A 25507-nucleotide genomic window follows, 5' to 3' on the forward strand; every position below is an offset into this window, starting at 1 on the left:
AGAAATTCCATCAATGGCTAAATTTAAACCACACTTAATTCTTCAGCATGCTTATCTTTATCTTAAAGATGAAACAAACATTCCCTTTATTCTTTATAAGTATATTGATATGACATACCCACAAATTACTTCCTTACAGCAATATGTATAATTTTCAAATACAGCTGCTCAAAAAAGACAAAATCTAAGTATATGTTAAGTATAATTAATGAAGGATATATATTGTCCTAGTTTAAAAAAAAATACAAATTGCTGAGAAACTCAGCAGCTGAGCAGCATCTTTCAAGGTGAAAAGAACTGTTGACATGTTAGATCAAAACCCAACATCAGGATTTAGGAGTTGAGAGGGCAAATAGGTAGGATAAAGAGGAGACGGGGAGCGATGAGACAGGGGCTGGTATGTGGCAGGGGGCAGCTGGTGGTGGTGATAAGTGGAGACATAAAGACTACAAGTACTGGAATGTGATAAGTCAGAAAAGTAAAAATGGAAATTATTTAATGGAGAGATTTAATGCAGATGGGGGAGGAGGCCAGTGGGCGAAGTGTGTGAGTGGATGGTGGTTGGAACCAAGAGAGAGGGACAGGGTCAGAGACTCAGACTGAGAAAATGAGGAGTTGTTCTTATAGCTTGCATTGGGCATCACAGTGACAGTGGAGAGGGCTAAAGATATACACGCTGTCGTGAGAATGGGAAGGGGAGTTGACATGGTTTGCAGTCAGGAGTTCAGGGCAGCCTTTGCGGACAGAACACTGGTCACCTGGTCTAATCCTGGCAATGCTAGAGGACGCCACAATGGGAGCACTGACTGCATTAGCTGCAGATAGAGGAGGTGCCCATAAATCATTGCCTCACCTGGTGGGGCTGCTTACATATTGGGATTGTGGTAAGAGAGGAGATGTATGTTTGTTTTAGTGGCACAACAGATTATCAGAGATTTAACCTCCATTAATCCAAAATCCTCTGATCTTCTGGGTACTGCCAAATTGGCAGATTTTCTGGATTGCCCACTGTTATTTCTACTAACGTTTCAATAGACTTTTAATTCACTGTTTACAAAAACATATGTTACACAGAGGCATTGTAAATCCCCGCCCCCCAAAAAAAACCTGTAAATTTAATGGGAGTGCAGGAACCAGGGCCCTGGCAAACTTAAAGGGAGTGCAGGAACTGCAAGTTAGCAACCTGCATGTCAGATACTAAAACACTGGGATTTCTGAACAAGCAGATCAGGATTATTGAAGTTTCATTGCTTTTATTCATACACAAATGCTTGGTTAAAACAATATTAAATGTTGAATGATAGAACCTCCTCGCAAATGACAATTATTAACAGTTTTTTAATTGATGAGCCATGTTGGCCAATTACATCAACTACATTACTGTAACTTTATTGATAAGACCAACTCGTTGACTTAGGAGAGTGCAAATCTTGTAGCTGTAGTGGTCATATCTCCCCTAGTTTTTATTAGATTAATAGTAGGAGGGAATATTGAGGGGTCAAGAGAAATGTTGCATTCCTTTCACTAACTGACCACGAATATTGGTAATCTCGATGACATAATTCCTGGGATTTAACATTTGTATTTCAAGTGGGTACCTCTGATCCACTGCAATTGCTACTGTTTCCTAACGTGATACAGATTTACCTGGCCAGTTATTGGCAGCTCCAGAAAACATCCCACAACAAGTCCATCACCTCAGAGTTCAGATTTTAGTTGTTCCTTTGAAAAAGGCTGCTTGAATATCATGCAAGATCTTCAGCAAATTGCATTAAAAAGTGTTGACAATTAAAATTAAATAAAACATTATGCACAGAACGTGTGAATTGTAAGGTAAGTTAACAAATATGTTGACGATACACTTGCATTGATTCACATAACTGTTATATTTCAAATTACTTTGTTATTTAATAGTACAAAAGTAAAATGCAAAGGATAGTTCAAAATGTTCATCACACTTTGAGATTAGCTGAAGGTGGAACCAATAGGAGCTGATGGGTGGGGGAAGTGGAATTAACTGTATGTCAGCTGTCAAAGACCATCTGCTGAAGTGCAATGGCAATTTCTATCAATTTGTCTTTAAAAACTAAGAACAGATCTACAGTAAATAGAGCTCCATTTCAGAACCTGAATTCTAGACACAGGAACTCTGGTACTTCCATGTGTTTTTACTTCACAAAATTGCACCTTTAATGCAGGTGTTGGGGTGTCTCTAGAAAATGATAAATTCTCTTTCAAATCTTTTCATCCAAAGACACCATTGGGTTTCATCTTTTTGGAAGACTTCCTTTATTCATTCAAAATGAAAAAGAAAAGGAAAACAAAAATATCTGAAGTGCAAACCCAAAAATCAAACAACATCCTGACCGCGAAGTTATCTGCAAGCACATGATTCCACTGTCATGTTTGGGTAGACCTTCAGGACGATATTTTTGTTTGCATCAACAAATAGGATACTTAAGGATGACATCTTCTCGGGTACGCAGCATGGCTCTGGTATTCCTGGGACCACACCCACTGCCCGTACTATACTCTGAATCGTAGCATGGTTGGAGGGTTTCAATGACTGAAAGAAGAAAAGAGAAAAATGTTTCACACAAACTCTTCTGAATTTTTGTACATGCACTTTCATTCAGCCAATAAAGCACACTTAATGGAGCCAGTCAGTCTGACTGACTGAATAGAGCAGTACCTTAATTTCCAACATGTTGATGAGTAAACCTGCAGGTTACTCAATCTCCAAATGAAAGGCAGAATGCGCCTAAAGATTCTCTGATTTCTGTGTTCCAATGAAATACCTCAGAGTTCACTGGCAATTTGGATGGTAGTTTTTATTATTGGTGGCAATGAGTACCAAAATGGAGCATATGTGTATATGTGTGTGTTTAGTGTGCCAGAATTCCATTCTTATTGGCATAATTTACTGAAAAATGGCCAGGAACAGGTGAAGGCAGAAAACTGAGACATGAATTAGTTTCAGCATTGACCTGAGACCACAATGTTACCGTTTCAAAACTCATCTCTCTAGCTAATGTCTTCTAATGAAGAAAGATTACCAAATTCCTGTTTAGGAGCTGAATTGCTCCAGGTTCACACGATTTAAGGGAAGCACCTCTTTCTTACAGATGAATTGTTGGTTGATTTCTTAGTGCTGTTGCTTCAGTTCTCTGTATCTGTGGGGATTTATGCAGTTATTTCAAATTGAAGGAATCTACAGAGAGGGTTTGTTCAGTTCTGAAAAACCTTCCTGCTAAGTGGAAGATTGTACTAACCTCTTTCTAGAAATGGGTACATTAGGAGGCATTCCTCTCGAATGCAGCTTAACTGGGAAATTGAGCAGAGGCTGCGAGGAAGTGGGCAGACTGCTGGGAGGAGGAGGGGTTGTTGAGGGAGCAACCTGCCCTCCTGAGTCTCAGCAAGGAACAACGTGCAGGATGGTTCTGCAATAAAGGGACGCTCACTGAAACCTGCCACGGGTGGCAAACAGGAGCATACCAGTGGAATGACATTGAACTTTTTTGACATCATTTGTGTAAAGGTGCCCCACAATTGTGTGAAGCTAATTACCAAAGCTGTCTATTCAAAGGTATTCAACTATCCAATCTTCTCTTTGGAGAAGCTTGCAGGTGGAGAAAGCAAATGCTTTTCTAGGATAGCAGGGTCCCCTAGGGTGACAGAGGGTATGTTTTGTGGACACTTTATTCAGTATTTTCCTTAAACCAAAGTGGAAGAAGATTTTAATCCTCTGGTTTCTAATTGGATGCAATTATGTAAATAGAACACTGCCCAGTTTGCAGGCCGCAGTCATCTTGGAGATGTTATTTGGCAGATCATTATGTCAGTTGTCAGCACACTACTGGGTTATCACTGGGTATCAAAACTACCCGGTGATGACAAGGCTGCTGATTCCAGTCTGCAACCCGAGCTTACTTACAATGAATGTAATGATGCTCTGTTGTGCAGACTACCAGCCTGCTGTGTTATCTTTTCCATTGCCCAGGTGGATGAAAGAGCCTTGCAATCTTGAATGCTACACAAGTTCACATTTTAAAAAACAACCAGCTGGCTAGCGAGTAGCTGAGGAGCAGGAGCGAGGGAAAGGAAGTGCATTGGGGAGCATCTTTTTAATAGGCATGTGATAAGTCAGATTCCAGTAGCCACAAGCTAACTTGGCATCCAGCAACAGTCTGACACATAATCGTCCTGCTGACAAAATCCCTTTGTGCCATATCAGCAATCCAAAAGATCTTTATCAATATAATCATGCATACAGTGCATAAGCTGCCCAGGATTGTCCCTTCCCTTAGTCCTTACCTTTGCCTATCCTAATGTTGTACTTCCCAGAAATGCAGCATGGCTGGGGAAGGCTACTGGCTACCAATGGAGGAGACTGCAGAAGAGATTGAAAGACCACTTTGGGCCCTCTATCCCCTGATGTGGACCACAACATTTCCCATGAATGAGTGCAGAATGGGCCAGACAACAGCAAAGGCACTGACAATAAGGCGAGAGGGTTAGAAAAAGATTATTTCTTCCTGGGTGACAATAGCACCTCCTTGTCCCAGAGACCCACTACCCTCGATAACCCTAGTGGTCCTTTGGAGGGCAGGGTACTGAACAGCCGCGGTCTCCTGCACGTGGTGGGACAATCTGAACTCACAGCTAAGCTCACACTTGCTCCCATGTGTGGTGCAGTGGAACCTGCACACTTGTCTCTGCATGCTGCTTTGCAAGTATGCAATGTCAGCTGACCATCACTTCTCTGGCAGATAAAGTAAGGAGCAAAGGATGCAAGAGGGACCTTTTTTACTGCACTTGCATTTCATATCATGGGCTGGCAGTGATATTGAATGTCAAAGGCAGAAATAGGTGATGGATTAGGTCATCTTTAAGTTTTTTCAGCTACACGCTGATGCTCCAGTCTCAACAATGGTCATCTGAAAATGGCAAGCACCATCTACTCTACTGATTTAGGACATGCAGGTATATCTATAACAGCCTGCTTGTGCAGATGGTAGTTTACCACCTTGTCGTGGAAAGGGAAGTGTTGTGCAATGCTTTTCAATGATGCAGTTAATGGATTTGAAAAACTGCCAATGTATACAAGTATAAAAGGGTGTGAGACTTACGGCTGTATTTAGTGTGTCAAAGTGCAGCTGAGCAAATGTGTGTTGGTTATGAGTTCTGACTGAGAGAAATTGTTGGCAGCTGAGTCATAAGGATGTAGTCATTTGCGAGCGTCAGAGGCTAGTAGCACAATTGGTGAGAGAAAGCATTATAGACTCAGCCACTGATGCAGCCAAGGCACTGAACTTTCTGTAGCATTTTATCCCCAGATCTCACTTTCTGGTACTGACCGCCGCAGCTATTTATTTCCCTACCCACTGACTATGTTTGTGGTGGGCTTTCTGGACCCTAGGGAAACAGGATCTCTCTTCATCCTGGCTGCTCCAACAAGGTCTCCAAGGCATCGTGGAACCAAAAAGGCACTCTTCTGCTTTGAACCTTGCTTCTCAGTTAACCAGGATAGCTTCATTTCTCGCTTGAGCAGTTGCCTGAACCTGCTTAGATCACAATGCATATTCTCTTCAATGGTTTCAATTTAGGATTAAGCATGCAAGGGAGCTTTTACTGTATTTGTCTGCTCACAACGGAAGCCTCCTGATGAAGCATCCAAATAGGGAACAGCATTGTTGGTCTCTGGGTCAACAGAATTACTGGGCTGCACAGAGGAGGCTTACTACATGGATGCGGGTTAAAAGCGTCTTGGAATCCCCTCATGTAATTCCAGCAGCTACCGAATCCGGTCCACCACATTTATTAAATTTATCATCAGTACCATTTATAGATTGGACAATTTTTCAGTTTGCTGAAAACTGGCACAGCTTTGCCTAACAACCTTACCTCACAAATATGAGCTTATTCAGTTTGAATTTCCCTCTGCTCTCAAATAATTGAGATATTACTCAAAATGAATAGGTTAATCTCTTTATTAACGTAACATAGAACTGGTTAAATCAAATATATGATAAGCTTGAAGAACTGAAAAAGCTTCCTCAACTGTACAGTATATTGTTATTAAGGTGATTCCTATATACCCTCTATTAGATGGCTGCATAAACATGTACTGAGAGTTAGCTTCTTGCCAACTTGGTGAGGTCTAGAGATATCAAGAAGGAGCAAAATAATTCAAATATAGCAAAACACGCACCTTTAGCATAGGGAACTGGCAAGCACCTGCACAATAGTAGGCATCGAAAGACTTAGGGGAGATTATCCACTCACTCCATCCAATGTCTGCAAAATCCACTTTCAGGTAGCGGCGGGCACAGTTTCTGGGCTCATTCCATTGTCTCCGTCTGGCTTTTCTCAGTGTTTGCTTATCAAACTGTAGAGTTTGTGATTTCTGTCTGGTGCCCTTCCTTTGCTTTCCCTTCTTCTGTTGGTCTGTCGGCCGAGGATGTAGCTTTTTATAAGGCTTCCTCGTGTCCCACGCATCCGCCTCGTTGTGCTGATACTCTGCTCCCGGTAGCTCATTGTTACGCAATGGCAGGAGTAAGTTAGCGGACCGTTTCTTCCTCATTTCAAATGTTTTGTTTACAGCACTGATTCTGAAATTCTGCATCTTGGTAACAATTGATCCCTGCTGTCTCCGAAGGGTGCTCGCCACACTGTCCAGTTCTGAAATCGCAGAATCATTTGCGTACACCAGCATATAGGGTGGAAGCTTTGAAAACAACTGCTTCCAAAAGGTTGGACCAGATGACATCATTTCAATTCCAATCAACAGGCCATCATTTGACCTGGCGTTGTGAACAGCTCGTGTGATGTCTTTCCACTGCCAAGAGAGAAAATCTCGATAAAATGTAGATGTATTTATTATATAATGGCCCAGAATTCTGGTATTATTGTTGACAATGCCAAAAACCCAGATGGAAAGGTCAATGTTGACTTGTTTTCTGTGGAAGCGATGTTTGCAGCCATTTAAGTGAGGGCACATCCTTGTGTTGTTTGCAAGCTGAAGCTCGCCTGCATAATAATGTAAAGTGGCGGACAAAATAACTTCTGATTTTGCTAGAGAGGTCAGATTAAATAACTGTATCTGTTTACCTCCAATCCATCCTATAATTACAACAGAACAATAAAAGTTAAGGTGTCTGGTAATATAAAACACACACACACCATGACATTACACAGTTTCATTAGTATTATTCAGATAGTTTTAAGTGCCCACTTCACATCAAAGTATAACTTCAAAGTAACTCACTGGACTCATAAATACAAGAGATTCTGCAGATGCTGGAAATCCAAAGTAACGCATGCAAAATGCTGGAGGAACTCAGTAGGTCAGGCAGCATCCATGGAAAGGAAAAACAGGCAACCTTTTCAAGCTGAGACCCTTCATCAGAGCTGAAAAGGGAAAGGGAAGAAGCTGGCTTCTTCCTCTTTCCTTTCCAGTCCTTCTGAGGGTCTCAGCCCAAAACGTCAACTGTTTATTCATTTCTGTGGATGTTGCCTGACCTGCTGAGTTCCTCCAGCATTTTGTATGTGTTTTCAATGTGAGTATTTAATAAATGTAAATTCATATTAGCATATTAGTTGACAATTAATCTTTGTACAATATTTCAATGATGATTAAAATCACTTGATACCACGATGAGGCATTATTTATACATTTTTATGCTGCATTTGTCTGACCTTCACTCATTTGTACATCAAGGGCTCCTTATATCGTGATAATCAGCATTGCAAATTAGCTATGACTTTGAACCATAGATTTTTTATCAGTATCTCCAAATCTTGACTCTTCAGTAATTGTCTTTGTTCAGATCAGTGTTTGTATCTCTTACTCAGAAAACTGATGGTTGAAGCCTCACTCGTGAGTAAAGAAAACAGTTGACAACACTGCCAAAGTGACAGTGGGCCTGACTGATTTTATGTAAATCTTTATTGTAGCTGACAGCTGGAACGCAGCCACCTATCTCACAAAGGCCTAAGTGTAAACCCAGAAAGGTCAGCTTGGCTTGGTAGGGGCAATAAAAGAATTTGATCAGGATATTATGGAACATGGGGTCCATTCCAAGCCTCTCAGCAACTTATTTTAGAAAATAAAGGTATTTATTTATATGGAGACTCTTTGAGAGCCAAAGATGTAGCTCTGAAGTATTCACATTTGAAATGCAGTGGCCACTTAGACACAACTTACTTGCACAAACGGGCGTGAGCAGTTAACTAGTTTTCACAATGTTGTCTGAAGATATGAAAGAAGACTCACCTGCTCTTTTTCAGATTAATGTCAGTCTTTTTTAAAAAAGATATACAGCCTAAATTTAATATCTCATGCAATGGAACAATATTCTCTCAATCCTCCAATGAACTTTTGTACTCCAAAGTAGACATGATTCTTAAATCGATGAGGTACACCTGTACGCCTGCTTGGTAATGCTAATATCTAATCATGTGGCAGCAACTCAATGCGTAAAAGCGCGCAGACATGGTCAAGAGGTTCCATTGTTGTTCAGGGCAAATATTAGAAAGAGGAAGGAATGTGATCTGAGTAACTTTGACTGGGAATAATTGTTGGTGCTAGATGGGGTGGGTTAAATATCCCAAAAACATGCCGATCTCCTGGGATTGTCACGTACAACAGTCTCTACAGTTTACAGAGAATGACATGAAAAATAAAAACATCCAGTGAGCGGTAGTCCTGTGGGCAACGACGGCTTGTTATAGGGGGAGATCAGCGGAGAATGGGCAGATTGCTGCAAGCTGACAGGAAGGCGACAGTGACTAGGATAACCACATATTACAAGAGTGGTGTGCACGACAAGCATCACTGAATGCACAACACATCGAACCTTAAAGTGGATTGCTACAGCAGCAGAACACCACAAACTCAGTGGCCAGGATATTAGGTAGAGCAGGTATGTAATAAAGTGGCCCCTGAGTGGGTATCTTACACGTAAACCTCTCTTTGTGATGTCAAGTTAATGAATTTCAATGGCTGCAAACAGTGCAAATTTCCATTTTGTCATAGGAGAAAAGCTCTGCTAAAGAGTACTTAAACTGACTTAGGCCTACCATCAACATATGAGAAAAGATTAGGATGAAACAAGTATAATAATTGTCAAAATATTTACAAAATATCAACACTGGAACAAGACATTGTCATGCTAATGATACAATATACATCAGTTTTATTCCAGGTGTTCTAGTATATCATTTAGAATGCAATTTCAGTGTAGTGCAAAGCCGGAAAAAATTCAGATTAAATATTAAACAGTGACTTCATCCTTTTATCTTGGGTGATCAGATGGAATATTAAGGAGTTAAACCAGAATAAAACATGGTACACTAATTTTACAACTTATTCTCCCTTCAACGTTAAAATTATTTCTGGCTTCTCCACATTCCTTTCCAGTCATGATCAATTGTCTCAGCCTGAAATGTTGACTGTTTATTGCTCTCCGTAAATGCTGCCTAACTCTCCTCCAGCACTTTGAGTGTGTTGCTCTGTATTTTATTCTTTTCTTATTGTGTTTACTGTCCTGAAATTCACAAACTGGTTACTATGCTTGACCATTGTTTGAAGTGATCGACTGTAGTTGATGTGCCATGAGCTATTTCAAGGAATTGCAGTGACCTGGAGCATCTTTGACTGGAACTAGGATTATTCCTCCTGCTCTACACAAGATGGCGCAATTGAGCTAATAATCATGAATTCTGGCACGTCTCAAATTTAGTCAGGTGTTGATCTGACAACAACCAACAACAGTGAATTGTATTCCAGGTGTATTTGTCCCTGGAATTAAATATAGAATGCTTAATCAGAGATATATGCTAAAACATTAGAAAAGATTGACAGAGATAAGCTATTCTTGAATATTCAAAATTACAAAGTTCATGGGGGAATACTGTACAAGACAGCCTTAAGATAAAACTATTCCCAGTCATTCATAATTAGAGTTGAAATGGCTGCCAGTTTTTAGTTACAACAGGGAAACAGTTATCACAAAAGTTACTTAAGTCATCTTGTGCAAAGAAAATTTCATCTTTATCAGAATTCATCACAATGTTTAGAAACACCTCAGTGCATTAATAAATTACTTAGAAGTGCAGATAAGTAATCTGCAAATATTTTGGTATTATATCACATTTGGGGCAGAGAGATGAAGGTTGAGGCAGAATCTGGATCTCTTCCCCATTTTCTATTTATTACCGCTTACACAGGACTTGGGCTTTCATCTGGATATCAATCAAAGGGTGAGATGATTGAAAGAGCATCATGTCTACCCGAGTTCCCACTAATCTCTCCTCAGTCAGGGCTTTGAAATGTGTGCTTGTAAAGAGCACGGCTAAGAGGCTGGGCATTCGGCAGCAAGTGGCTCAACTCCCAACACCTCAGCTTTTGCAATATCCACAAGACTTTTATTAGGAATGTGATGCAATGCACTCTGCTTACCTGGATGAATGCAACTCAAATAGCTTGGCATCATCCAGAACAAAGCAGTCCACTTGACTGGTACCCTACCTTGGGTCCCAGTTTAAATATGTATTCCCTCAGTCACCATAGCTGTAGTACACACTATCTACAAAAACTGGAGAAGCAACAAGTAACACACATCAAAGTTGCTGCTGAACGCAGCAGGCCAGGCAGCATCTCTAGGAAGAGGTACAGTCGACATTTCAAGCCGAGACGAAGGTCCTGATGAAGGGTCTCGGCCTGAAACGTCGACTGTACCTCTTCCTAGAGATGCTGCCTGGCCTGCTGCGTTCACCAGCAACTTTGATGTGTGTTGCTTGAATTTCCAGCATCTGCAGAATTCCTGTTGTTAGAAGCAACAAGTAGGCAGTTTTGACCTTTGCACCTGTACCATTCACAGATCCTAGCTGATCTTCTCTCTCAATGTCACTGTTCTGCACCAACTCTATATAATTTCTTGATACATTTAAATATCCAAAAATTTATCAATCTTAAATGTACTCAATGACTGAGATTCCACAGCCCTCTTGGGTAGAGAATTCCCAATACCCAATATTCACTATTTTCCATAGAAGGAAGTTTCTTCATTTCTCAGTCTTAACGTCTTATTTTGAGACTGTGACCTCAAGTTCCAAATGTCCCTGTCAGAAAACGAATGCAGGGATGGGCTCGGTGGAGGGTTGATGGAGAAACCTGTGGTGGGGCAGCACAGTAGCGTAGGGGTTGGCATAACGTTTTACAGTACAGGAAACCCCAGGTTCAGTTCCGGCTGCTGCCTCTAAGAAGTTTCTATGTTGTCCCTGTGACCGTGTGGATTTCCTCTGGGTGCTCCGTTTCCTCCTACTGGTTGGTAGGTTAATTGTTCATTGTAAACCGTCCTGCGATTAGGCTAGGATTAAATCGGGGTTGCTGGGCCACACAGCTCGAAGGGCTGGAAGGGCCTATTCTGCACTGTATCTCCATAAATAAATTGAAATAAGTAAATAAAGTATCAACTCTGCATTTACTCTATAGGCCCCTTCAGAATTTCATATATCTTCATGAGATCACCTCTGATTATCTAAAATTCCAGAGAATATCATTCAGTCTGTGTAATCTCTCCACATCAGCCGAACATCCAACCCCAGTAATCAATATGGTGAACCTTTGCTGCACTCCCTCTATCACAAATGTATCCTTCTTTCCACAGAAGACAAGATCTGGACACAATACTTAAGGCACTTCTTACCAAGATCCTAGTTACACTGAGATGTTTTTGCTTTTGTACTCAAATCCACTTGCAGTATTGACAAGCATGCCATTTCCCTTCCTTTTACTTGTTAACATTCAGTGAGTGTTTATCTAAGCCCCTTTAAATACCAACACACATTTTTCTACATTCTATTCAATTTACCATGCCCTTGACCTTTCAATTAGCCTGCTTATGTCTCCTCTCATTCTCCTTGCAACCCAGCTTTGTATCATGTGCGAGCCTGGATAAGTTATTTTTGTACTCATCCACACAACTTGGGCCTCAACACTGATCCCTGCAGCACCGCATTAATCACAGATTCTAAATCTAGGAATTGCCTACCTATTCCATCTCTTTGCCTGTGGCTGCCACTATATTGCCCACTAGGCTATGAGCTCTGATTCTCTCTAATAATCTTGTGTGACACATTGATGACTACCAGAATGTCCAGTACACATCCACTGGTTCCATCTGTTGCAATTCTAGCAATTACAACCTCAAAAATCTAATAAACATCAAATATAATATCCCATTCAAAAACTGTACCGACTCAGCCCAAAATAAAACAGGAAGTGCTGGAAACAGTCAGCAGATTTAGGCAGCACCCATGCAAAGAGAAAAAGTTGAATGGTGTTTGGCCTGATGTGTTAACCATGTTTCTCTCTCTGGCATCTGTAGCTTTTTGATTTTCATTGACACAACTTAATTCAAATTATTTTCTTTGGTGTCCTTTTACTACTTTCTTAATGATGGGTACTAGCATTATCCTATTAATAATGTGCGCTTTCCCATCTTCTCTCTTCACCACCTCCACACTCCTCACCTATTTCATTTGTTAAATACTGGACTTAGATTTCCTACCTTCCAATCTGTGAGAATATTTTACAATCTGTGGAATTCTGAAGGATGACATCCAATGTATTTATTATCCCCATAGCCACCTCCTTCAAGACAAGTTCTAAGGTCTCAGTAATGTATTCATTTATTGACCCACTAATTTCTCCAATTTGAATTCTTCATTTACTATACACTAGTTTTTCCATAATTTTCTGTATTTCTTTCAATGAAGGTAATCACAAAGTATTTCTTTAGTTTCTTTGCCATTTCTTTACTCCACAATATCATTCTTTCTTTTTTGGTCTGTAATGGACCAACATAATTTGTCCTTTTGTTTCCTTTTTACACATCTATATAAGTTTTCAAAATCCATTTTTATATTTAAATGGAGCTACTTGTATTAGCTACTTTGATATTTGTCACCTCTACTGTCAAGTGGGATAATGGCTATAGGTTCACATGGCCACCATCTACCAACCATTGGTTCCTCTACCAATTACACTCCATCCTGCATTGGAATTGTTCCTTTCTGAAGAATAAGTCCTGAAACCCCTCATTCCAAAACATGTGCCTCTATCTACACCTGAACAAATGTAGTTCAAGAAATTGTCTCACCACTCCTTTTTCAGAGGCAGTTAGAGATGGAGAACAAATGCTATCATTATGAATAAACTGTTCTCAGGTTCCAGCCGAGTACAGGTATTGATTATAACTGGCGTTTCAATGACAAACGCTGCCATCTTCATTAGGGATGGCAGAGTTTGTCATTGAAACATTGGTTATAACTGATACCTGAACGGGGCTGAAAGCCCGAGAAGAGTTTATTCATCATGCACGCTGGGAAAGCACGAGATGCCTCTTCAAATGCTATCAATGCCAGTGATAAATAGATGCCCAAATATGAAAATTTTTCCTGGATAAGACATTGGGTGAAAAAATGTTGTTACCTTAAAAGGTGTTGAGTCCTATCCACGGTGAAACCAAGGTGAGGCAGTTCCTGGAGACTCTCTGTCATTGCTCCCCATCTCTGGTTTCTCTTGGGTTTCCAAATATTTGAGTTCAACTTGTTTATACATTACCATGAAAGTACTTGCATAGTGCTCATCAACAACATCTTCACAAGAAGTGAACTTCATGTGGACGAACTATATATAATAATTTACTATCTTATATCATTGAAGGAGTTTTTGTTAATGACTAGCACACCACCAGAGTGCTTCCAAGATAGGTAAAGGAAAGCTGTCAACCATATTGGCTTTAATGTTCTTCAAAATAGGGAAAGTATCTAAAATCAATTTTTAGTCCAACTGCTTTCTTACGTATTCAAAATTTTATCATGAAAGTTATGCTCCTTTACTTTAAACCGGTAAGCATCCTATAGAGGGTCTCAGGATTAGTTAAGAGCAGCTTGTTGCTTGGCACAATAAATGTGGTGCAATTATGTGAGCTTTTCTTTGAGCTTTAGGGCTTTACATTGCTCCTGGTGTGCAGCATTGCTGGAATGAAGCATAGCTGAATTACGCTATCAAAGGACAACTTTTGCAATTCATCTATGCTGCCTCTTTGCCAGGAGAGGACTATCTACAGGAGTAGTTTAGTTTGGTTGCCTTTTTGATTCTGTTCTTGCTCTGCAGAATTCATTTCTTCCTACCTCGACTCGGTATTATTTTTCCCTCGTCAGGTTTCTTCCTAATTACCTCTGGTATGTTTCTGAAGATTTCTGTTATATGAAGATCTCCACCATGACCGACCCCTGCTGTCTAACCTCCACCATGAACCTACACCTCCCTGTCACTTAAGGATGCTCTGAGGGCCCTTGTTTTCCCTCTGGCTGATCTTGTTCTCGCAGTTTCTGCACCTACTGATATGCCTATCCTTCGACCCAGGAGTAAGTATTCCAGTATTCTGAGATCCGGCAAGTTTGTGGTCCAGAATGTTTTGAATCTGTCGTACATATCTCTACTAATTAACTAATTCTAACTAAAATTTGATGAGATCTATACTAATCTGTAGCTAATTAACCTACCAGTGGATATTTTGATATTTCAGCCAATAGTGTTTTTGACCTGTCGAAACAGATAGTTCTTGGAACTCTTAAATAATTAGGAGAGTGTCTAAATTTTCTACTTACATTTCCTCCAGATAGATCAGCTGCAATTAATAAGACGTCATCACTGTTTCTCAGCTGGCACCAGAATTACTGTGTCATTCATTCTCTTACAGACCCTAGCTATCACAAATACTCCTTTTATAGAGTCATAGGAAAGTACAGCACAGAAGCAGGGCGTGCGGCCCATCTACTCTGCTGAACCATTTAAGCTGCACACTCCCATTGAACTGCAGTGGGACCATGGCCCTCCATGCCCCAACTATCATTGTACCTATCCAAACTTCACTTAAACGTTGAACTCAAGCTTGCATGCACCACTTGTGTGGCAACCTGTTTCACACTCCCACAAAATCTCTGAGTGAAGTAGTTTCCCCTCATGTTCACTTTTCACCCTTAACCCATGACCTCTGGTTGCAGTCCCACCAAACCCTTCTCTTTTCTCTCCCTACTTAAAAGTTTTAAAAAAGAGCTCGATTGCTGGCATTTCCTCATTCTAATGAAAGCTAATCATCCTGAAACATTAACTCTATTTCTCTATTCGAGGTGCTGATGGACTATTGAGGTACTCACAGCGTTTTCTCTTTTCCTTTCAGATTTCCACCAATTTCCATCAAACTAATTTTTTATTAGTTCAACAAGTGTTGTGTGATTGTGTTTGAGGATCAGAATTCTAGGTGTTAACACTGCATGGTCAAAAGTATAATCCATAACTTCTGTACAAATTTGGTATTGAAACTAATTTTTAAAAGGCTGTGAAATGGTAAATAAGAGGAACATCTGTCAAAATGTTAGATAATTTGGCAAGATACTCTAATCTTGATCTTGTGAATTGTTGACAACCATTTACAATTACAGTGATTTCCAATACTGCAGTAAAGAATTACAGCTCTGAAGCAATACCATTGACCCATTAAACCTGATGTATTAAAGCCGCCATTATCATTCTCCATCCTTACCTTTCACATTCATTCCTGTTCTCCCTGCTTGGCAGATACTTTAATATTCTTTCTTCTGTAAGCATTGCCTGTATGTTTATCTTGGAGTAGAGTTCATTAATTGTATATGCTTACTTTCCCCAAGCACTGAGACAGATATACTGATCGGTCTCATCCTTTCTCTGTCACATTCTCTGTATTAGAGTGAGTAAGGTTTTCCTGCCTTTTATATGTAGGATTATAAATGCCTGACCATGTATTTTGTTTATCAACTGGCTGCATTGTACTTAGAGTTATATCTCAGTTATTGATTTATTGACCATACTGCTGCAGACAGTTTATTGTCCCTGTACATTTCAAATTGATGATACATAATTTAAACCTAGTTTATAATGTAATTATCAGGCAATATGTGAAGTATAAACATAGATATACCCAAGGAGACTGAAAGCACTGTTATTCATCTCTGCATTACAAAAATTCTTTATGATTGCATGCCTAATCTTCTCCCGATTACTCAATCTATGCACAGTTATTGCCACCACAATCATTTCTGGCTATAGATGACTTCCTGAAAAGTTCTGATTTGTGGGATAGTAACAAAAGTACACTTTTTTTCTGTTAAAAAGTTGTGTGAGAAGGGCTAATTTATAGACCAAAAAGCATTGCTGATAGGGGGAGCTCGTTCCCCATTAAAATTAGCTTCCTAAAATCGTGTTACAATTCAATAGTGTTCTGAATTGGAAAAACCTGACTTCTGAACACGTCAGACTTGGTGGATTGGATGCAATGAGAGCATGAAGCCTAATATATTAATATATGATATGCTACCTCATGAAATTTGTCATTTACTTTCCAGTTGGTGTTAAATAGAGGAAAAAAGTTGTACTATCTTAAGTGAGTCTTTGGTTGCACAGAAATAAAATTCAGTTTGAGAGTAGTTGTTTAGAAATGAAACAGAATGAAAAGCAAATGTTATAATAATAAACCAGCAGAATTAAGACAGATTGAAATTACCATTTCCCTGTTTAAAGTAGTGAAACATTTAAACACAATTTTTATTGCTCTCTGAGTATTTACATTTCTGGTCAACATGCGGCATGCAACAGTGGAGTGCATTGACTAAAAGATTACACACTACTTTATGCAAGGCAGTAGCTATTGTTGCATTCGCATGGGTATGGGTCACCTGTAGCTCATCCATTCATATGAATGTGTGCGTGACAGAGCTTAAAGAAAAGTTCTGTTATCTCTTTAAGGCATCAAGTACTAAATCTTGATTATGAAGGCACACAGAAAAATTGTCCTCAGACTTTCACTGAGGCAGATATTTGTCAAATTAATGTCAATTGAATGGTTCTTTGAGTTTTCTTCCATTTGTGATGGTGTAGCAAGATTAGAAACTGTTTTACAGTCACTCTAGATCAGGGTGCCCAACCCTTTTTATGCCATGGACCAATACTATTATGCAAGAAGTCCGTGGTCCCCAGGTTGGGAACATCAGCTCTAGATTCAAAAGCTAAAACTTTGCGATGGTTTCATACAAGGGAAATTGCAATTAATGCCTAAATATGGAGTATCCTAAATAGTAGTTATCAATCACTGGTTTGAATGGCAATGTAGTGTCTGAAAAAGCCCACCCATTTAAAGAGCAAAATGAAAGCTTCTCAGTCGAAAAATTAACTGTCTCTCTCTCCACGGATGCTGCTGATCTGTTAATTATTTCCAGCATTTTTATTTTATTTTAATTAAAATCAGAATAACACAAGAAATTTTAGATCTTGAGAACTGCCAAACTAACTGTAATGATTTTCACTGGCCCTTTTCATCCCTGATTTGTGACTTTTGTTATCAATAAGTGCTTCCATAAATAACATAATTGAGAGCCAACATTGAATAATAGCACAATTCTAATTACAGGTACAGATTCTACCATGCATGCCAACTAGCAAAGCCTATGTATGCAATTTCTGTATGAACTTTGATGAAATGGGAATGTGCTAGCTAATTATGGAATTAGCACTGTAATCAGAAATAAGAATGAGACACTCAATCACAGCCAAACCAACTTAGATAACAAAATACAGAAAAATCTACCTGGAACTAATCTCAAAGCTCTAATCTAATCTTGATATTCAAATATTTACAATCTGCTTGAGCTTTGCTCCATAGTTTATGATTTCATCTGAAACTTTAGATTATAGTCATTAAATCAAATCTCCCTTATAGTGTTAACATAACCATTTACTCAGTATGAAAATGAAGCTTCAGTGATCTTAAATAGAACATTGGGCACTGCAGGGTTTACAGCCTTGTGAAAATGATCTTTTTATGTTCCCCCCAGAATAAACAACAGTTATGGATTTTATATTACTGAGGTTCAGGTCAGGAAAATCCTCATTGCCCTTTGTTCTATTTGGTGAATTGCTGCTATCTGACTAGGCAGTGGTGGCACTTCAATGCTTCTGAACTACTGAGAGGACAAAACTCTCCAGAGATCTTGCCCTGATTTGTATTTAGTAATGAGTCGTGTTCAGCGCCTGTGTGGGTGCTTGACTGCTGCACTTCTCCTCTGAGGGAAGAACTCGCACTGCCATCAGCATTCACTTATTCTGGCTCACGTATTAGACATGGTTACTGGATTGGAACAGTGACTGACTGTTGCAGACCAGTGAATAACCTCTAGCACAGCGGAGGAGAAAATGAGAAGAATGCAGTGCTGCTACCTTTGACACCTTGGATGGACATAATACTGTTTCAATCTAATTGGAGTTTAATAAGTATCCTGGCCACAGGGAGTAAATTAAACTTGACTTGATACTAAGTTATTAACATCTATGGGTCACCACTACTGAAAAATTATTGGAAAATTAACAGCTGATGCCCCGAGGCTGAGAAGGTGGAGGACATTTAATCCAGTACTTTATAGTGTGCTCTGATCAGACTGTCTGAAGAGAGCGGAATATGTTGATCAAACTCCAACTCAGATGACCAAGTGCAAGTTGAAGGTAGTGGGATTAAAATAACATCTATACTCACATCATTCTACAGGTGTGCAGTAGTCAGCATCCTAGCAAGCTGCATCACAGCATGGTATGGAAACCACTCTGCAGTGGACAGGAACACTCTACAACCGGCAGGCAAAACTGTTTGGACCATCACTGGCACCAGCCTACTCACCATCAAGGACATAGATACAGAAAGCTGCCATAAAGGCCAGTAATATCAAGAAGGATCCCATGCACCCTGCTCACAAACAACTTTTCCCATCCCCATCAGGGAAGACGCTAAAAGCATTGACACTAGGGACACCAGACTCAAAAACAGCTACTTTCCCCAAGCAGTAAAGCTGATCAACACTTCCACCCACTGACCCTCTTGTACACACCCACAGCCGTCTGTACCTTATTAGTCACCTTATGTACAGACCTAGCGTCACTTTATAAATATACAATCAATATAAGCTATCTTTGCTATTTATATTTATTGTGTTTTATTAGTATTATTGTGTGCTTTTTCTTATTGTGTTGTTGTGCTGCTTCGGCTCCGGAGTAACAATAATTTCGCTCTCCTGTGTACTGGAAAAGACATTAAACAATCTTGAACTTAAACTTGAACCATTGGTGTCACGGAATAGTCCATTCACATCACATTTACCGGAATCAGCGGACACGGGAACATTACTACCACAGCTATCGGTATCAAGAGCAGTCTTCCTAGTTTGACTCATTTATTGACTGATTACCAATAGCCGTTCATCTGCAGTCTTTGTGCCTTCCAGATTTGTTGGCTCCTTTTGGGAGTTCCTGACTAATGATTCAGACCAGGGTAAACCCCGCCGGTGGGAATTTAGGAGTTCTGTGAATGAGTACGTTCCCTGTAGTGATGGCACATTGTCTCCATCCTTCCCGCGTGAAACCATCTCTCTCTACTTACCCAAGTTAGCTTTGAAACTACGGACTGTGTTTCCATCCTTAAACTGGTAGCCAGCTTTATTATACTTGTCATATAGCATCAGCATGTGCTCCGACATTGTGTCCTGGAGCAGGTCTGATGTCTTGGAGACGGCGGTGCTCTCCTTCCGGGAGGAAGCAGTCTCGGTCGAATTCTCACCCAAGCCAGAAGTTCCCCTCAGCCCGCGGATATGCTCCTGCAGCAGATCCGAGAATGCCGCAGTTAAGCAGGTCCATCCGACGCACACAAACGCCAGCGCACGAAATCTGCCCATTCTGTTCTGAAACTACGCACAAATCTGCAAGACAGTTCGACAGTCAGCAAAGGAAGGATTTGCTTTTGTCACTTTCTGTCGGGCAGTTCCAGGGCTGTCCTGCAGCGGCCGCAGGTATCTGACAGCTGAGAGGATGACTTTGCCCGGTGTGTGCGTGTGTTGATGTGTGCGACTCGCTTCGCACTGATGCCGGTGGGCTGTCGTCTCTGTCTCTTTCGGACTCAGCAGTTCTCTTCCTATCTGAGTGCAGACGCACTGTGTTATGTGTCCTAGCACAGGGCAGAGCTTCGGCCCGACCAATCACACTGCTTCACTCCTTTAAATGAAATCAGACTTCAAAAAGCCAACTGCATCTCAGATGTCGAGAGGTGATAGACCCGATTTTCAGATCCTACAGCTCATTGTCAGATAGACGGCGAAAGGTTACACGGTATTATTTGGCTGGTACGGGAACTTGTAAATCTGGCCTGAACGATTTGAAATTGCGCCCACATATCTCTGGCTATTTAATATGAATATCGCTGGACGGTGGGATGTGTAAACGGTTATTACTATTTTCGGCAAGTACTTCAGTTTTGATGTATCTAGTAATTCGGAGTCCACCAGCCTCTTTTACGCCAGTTTCTGCTGTAGGAAGTTCGAGGTGAGATTAATTACTCTGCCCACTTCCTGAATCCCTCGCCAACGTATATCTCTAACCAATCAATAAAATCTTTTTTTATGAGAAGTACAGGGAGGATATGAGACATGTTATCAAAGTTTATGGGGAGCAGCAAAGACCGTTTTCCCACACGCTTTGTTTATGGTTGAATGCGCATTACGAACATTATTTTGGGCGATTTTTTATTCGCTAATTCTGCAAGAGGCAGTTAACTCGCCCTCGCTCCCTAATCACGTCCCTGAGTTAAACGTGCACAGCGCTAACGCGGAGTGCAGGCTTACATTTCACAAATAACGCGTTATGTAGGTTGTCATTTCTCTTTAACAAAAGAACCACCTCCACTGCTCCCCGTGAGATTATTGACAGTTAATACAATCTAAACCCTCTCCGACTCATCCTATAAATAACAGCGTAGATTAAGAGGAAAAAAAAATAATCGACAAAGCTGATTCTGATATGCACGGAGAATCGTGTGGCTTATTCAGGGCTTCGAGTGTGTGATCTGCCTCCTATTCGGTGAATGAAGTTAAACGGACACATCCTGTAGAGCTCCCGACCTGGACACAGCACCACAAACCCCTCACACATCAAAGAAAGATAGGAAGAAGACTTTATATATGCTCTTTCATGAGTGTCCATGAGTAACTAATGATGTCCCGTAAGCATCGAATGGCAACATCTCTATGATGTTTATTTCATTAATCGAAATGAACATCAGATTTGTTTTAAATGGGAAATATTTCGTCCTTTGAATTTATTTATAACCAAAACAAAAACGATGCATAGACTCTTTGTTGTGGAGTAACTAGTGTTTCTATGAACGCGGCTAAGGCATCCACAGAGAGGGTAGCTAAAACTCAGATTGGAGAGTGCATATCAGGATCAATTCATAGTATTCAATGAGGTATGTCCACTTCAGTACAAGATGCATTCAGAGCGCCATTAAAGTCTAAACTCAAGTAGGAAAGAGAATACCTGAGAAGAGTTTACGTTGCGGTGGTCGAAGTTACACTGCTCTAATCTTCTCATCCATTGCGGGACACTTAGAAAGGTACAATGCTGCTTTGTGGCTATTTCCTGTATTTACTATTTAACTGATCTGCCATCAGATTTATGCTATGCCAGTTTCCCCAGGACATTTCACAAAATTCCAAAAGAAGAGCACTAGCCAAGAATTGACAGTCTTAATCTGATTTTACACTTAATGGAATGGTGTAGAGCCAACAACCTGTCTCTGAATGTGAACAAAACAAAAGAGATGGTTGTTGACTTCAGGAGGACACAGAGCGACAACTCTCCGCTGAACATCGATGACTCCTCCATAGAGATCGTTAAGAGCACCAGATTTCTTGGTGTTCACCTGGCGAGAATCTCACCTGGTCCCTCAACACCAGCTCCATAGCCAAGAAAGCCCAGCAGCGTCTCTACTTTCTGCGAAGGCTGAGAAAAGTACATCTCCCACCCCCATCCTCACCACATTCTACAGAGGTTGTATTGAGAGCATCCTGAGCAGCTGCATCACTGCCTGGTTCGGAAATTGCACCATCTCGGATCGCAAGACCCTGCAGCGGATAGTGAGGTCGGCTGAGAAGATCATCGGGGTCTCCCTTCCCGCCATTACAGACATTTACACCACATGCTGCATCTGAAAAGCAAACAGCATTATGAAGGACCACATACACCCCTCATACAAATTCTTCTCCCTCCTGCCATATGGCAAAAGGCACCGAAGGATTCGGGCTTTCACGACCAGACTATGTAACAGTTTCTTCCTCCAAGCCATCAAACTCCTCAATACCCAGAGCCTGGACTGACACCAACCTACTGCCCTCTACTGTGCCTATTGTCTTGTTTATTATTTATTGTAATGCCTGCACTGTTTTGTGCACTTTATGAGGTCCTGGGTAGGTCTGTAGTCTAGTGTAGTTTTTGTGTTGTTTTACGTAGTTCAGTGTAGTTTTTGTATTGTTTCATGTAGCACCATGGTCCTGAAAAACGTTGTCTCGTTTTTACTGTGTACTGTACCAGCAGTTACGGTCGAAATGACAAAGAAGTGATTTGACTTGACTTGACTTGAACCAGTTTTATATTTGTTATTTAAATGACAACGTTACCTCTGCAATTGACCTGCCTAACATATTTCCCTCTAAAATAACCTCGTTATAAATTGATCCACACTTTGACCGACGCTCTGGTTTCGCAATTGAGTTGAAGTACAGTATTCGGATTTGCCGGATTGACTGGGCCATGATATCTTTTCGCAGCTACCACTGGGCAGGACGTGCGGAAGCCTGAAGTCCCACAGCAGTTGGTTCAAGAAGCACTGCTTCCCTCCACCCATTCGCTTCTTGAACCAACCTGCCAATCGGAACACTACCTCAGTATAGCAAAACTATACAACACACACAAAATGCTAGAGAAACTCAGCAGGCCAGGCAGAGTATAGTCGGCGTTTCGGGCCGAGACCCAATCAGAACTTTGGCCTCTTGCACTACACTGCATTTTGTATTTTTTACGTTTTGATTTCGTTTTTCTTGTATTTTTTATTAATGTTTTTTTCTTGATGTTGTGTATCTGATTCTATGTGCGTAATATTTCTAAGTACATTTTACATCGCACCTGTGCACACAAATACTTGTACATATGACAATGAACTCGACTTTGACCTTTTCAGATTCCTGGTAAATAGCCATTGATTTTCACGGTCCTGAGTGCGGACTACATTTTGCTTCAATGTTTAAAGATAAGATTCTGTCCACCACAACTGTTTGACTCATCTTCAGCAGAAGGCGCGAATATCTAACGACTGAAAGAGCGACAAAATGAAGATTAATTTCTCAAGTCTTAATCAGAAATTAGAGGCGCTAACGTTATTGATTCCAATACCTCCTCAGTCTAACTCTGGAAAAAAAAAGGGTACCCTAGCCCTAACCCTATCCGGAGCAGTCTGACAATGCAGCTGCTGAAATGGTACCCTGACAAGTGCTCATCCTCAGAAAAAAATAGTTCCGTCGGGAGGGGATCCCTCTCAAACAGCGGAGGAGTATCACTCCGGGGGTCACAAGTTGCAATGGTGCTATGTGCTAACATTACAAGCGAAAGAATCAGCAACAGTGAATGCATTGACCAAAGGACATGAACACACATAGTTTGGCAGTGTGTGTGCCTTTCTTTATTATAAATAAGGTTAATGTTTGAAATTCAAAAAAATTGTTTGCATCGTGAGTCAGTGAACAATCTTAACTGCTTCAGAGAATCTTCTCTGGTATGAGATGATTAATAGGGCAGGGAGTTACTGCCCAGGCATTGGACAAGTGCCCAGCACACACTGTTAAGTTGCAAGAAAATCGAAACTCGAAGGAAATGCATGACACGACGATTCATATTTGAAGAGAAAGGCTGAAGCTCCGGGCGGCCATTGCATGAGGCTGAACAGAGTCTAATCGGTCTGCAACGTTTTCAGTATCATCTGTCTTCATTCAATGACTCTTTTTGCTATTTTACTTCAGCACTGGGTTGTCTCCGCCAACCCGGTGCTGAAACGTACACGAACAGTTCTGCTGCAGGACTAGCACACAACTAACTAAAATTTAGTCAGTGGTTCCTTTTTCAATTGTGGATGTCAACAGAGTTGGGGGGGGGGGGAGTTCGACCTGTTCCCTCGTAGAAGGTAGTTGGGAGAATTATTGGTCCTTCAGTGAAAATCTCCACTTTTAAAGTAGGGCAATTGAAAATTATTCCCTTTAAAACTGAAAGCTCAACGTCAGAAATGTAAGGTATCACTGACACCAATAGATGAAAATCATCACACAAGCTAAAAGTTATTTCAGATAAGGAACTGAAATGGTCACCATTCTAGAGAAGACTTGGATAGAAACCAGCTAACAACCACATGGACATGGTCAAATAAGGCCTGACAAAGTATTTCACAGTATTATTCCACCTTATGCATTCTCAATGCCAAATATAAACCGCAAAGTCACTGGAATGGATCAAACGGTTCAATCATGGTTGCAATGTTGTGTGATGACCGGCAGCTATGGGCACGCACTGCTAATACCATAATACAAAAATACCACTGAGAAATAAAGCTGTTAGGAACAGCTCGTGAGGTGATCGCGCACCATAAATGACGATAAGTTAGCAAATTCTGGAGTGGGTGTTCTCAGAAAAAAAACGATGTCAGTTAGGTTCAAAATGTGACAGAAGATGATTTTAGAGACTCAGCAACAAAATAAGGCAAAAAGAGAATAAGGTACGTCTATTTTTTAAGTTAAAGAAACGATGATGCGTCGAACTTTAAAACCTGCTACTATTTAACTAAGCGTCAGAGCTCTTGCTTTGCAGTCAGTACTGACACTGCCCTCTGCTGGATGCGAACATCGCCTCACGAATGCAGCAGGTAAATTGGACAAAACTGGGCCAATTACACTCTAGACTGAATCCTCATGATATCGTCATCAACCAATCGTGTCTGGAGAAGGTGTGGGCGTTCGCTGAGTACAGTGCAGGCGCTGTGGCGCTTATTGCAGAAAAGCCCCGCCCTTGTTATTTTAAATTGGGAACATGCAATGTTTATTGTTTAGTTTGCTAAAACAAATCGCGACACATTTCAGAAAATTTATTATGAATTGGTAAATAAATTAGTAGAAGAGTTTATTATTGTCACATGTACCAAAGTAGAGTAGAAAACTTGTTTTTCATATAGATCATTCTTTACAACAGTGCATTGAGATAGCACAAGGTAAAACAATACCAGAGTGCAGAATATAGTACAAAGAAAGTGCAGTACTGGTAAACTGTAAGGACAAAGTCACAACACGGTAGATTGGGAGGCCGGTCCTGGGGTTGGAGGATTGTGGGAGGGAGGGAAGGTCTTATTTTACAGTTGTTCTGTTTCATTGTGTTCTGCCAAGCAGTGTCAGCCTGCTCTGTTGGCAACATTTGTGGGCTGCTCCTACCAGATGCTTATTTGGTTATTAATACACACAGTACATTTCACTGCATGTTTCAATGCACATG

General features: G+C 40.7%; 1 protein-coding gene across 1 annotated transcript; it reads right to left on the reverse strand.

Moving 5' to 3' along the window:
- Positions 1-230: 230 nt before the first annotated feature.
- On the reverse strand, positions 231-20035 carry bmp3 (bone morphogenetic protein 3). Its single transcript, XM_072251904.1, has 3 exons — positions 19533-20035; positions 6212-7122; positions 231-2566 (listed from the first exon to the last, which is right to left on the reverse strand). The coding sequence occupies exons 1-3, from the start codon at positions 19822-19824 to the stop codon at positions 2375-2377; spliced, it is 1395 nt and encodes a 464-aa protein (XP_072108005.1). The 5' UTR covers positions 19825-20035; the 3' UTR covers positions 231-2374.
- Positions 20036-25507: the final 5472 nt, after the last annotated feature.

This window comes from Mobula birostris, chromosome 3, assembly GCF_030028105.1.
Source record: "Mobula birostris isolate sMobBir1 chromosome 3, sMobBir1.hap1, whole genome shotgun sequence".
In the NCBI taxonomy this organism is placed as follows: domain Eukaryota; kingdom Metazoa; phylum Chordata; class Chondrichthyes; order Myliobatiformes; family Myliobatidae; genus Mobula; species Mobula birostris.

What these genes read in the sequence shown, in the direction of transcription:
- bmp3 (XM_072251904.1), bottom strand. Translation starts at nt 19,824, where the DNA reads ATGGGCAGATTTCGTGCGCTGGCGTTTGTGTGCGTCGGATGGACCTGC. An exon ending in TAGTTTCAAAGCTAACTTGG is followed by an intron (nt 7,123 to 19,532) that starts GTAAGTAGAGAG and finishes TTGTAATTATAG; the next exon opens with GATGGATTGGAGGTAAACAG. An exon ending in GCCAGTTCCCTATGCTAAAG is followed by an intron (nt 2,567 to 6,211) that starts GTGCGTGTTTTG and finishes TTCTTCTTTCAG; the next exon opens with TCATTGAAACCCTCCAACCA.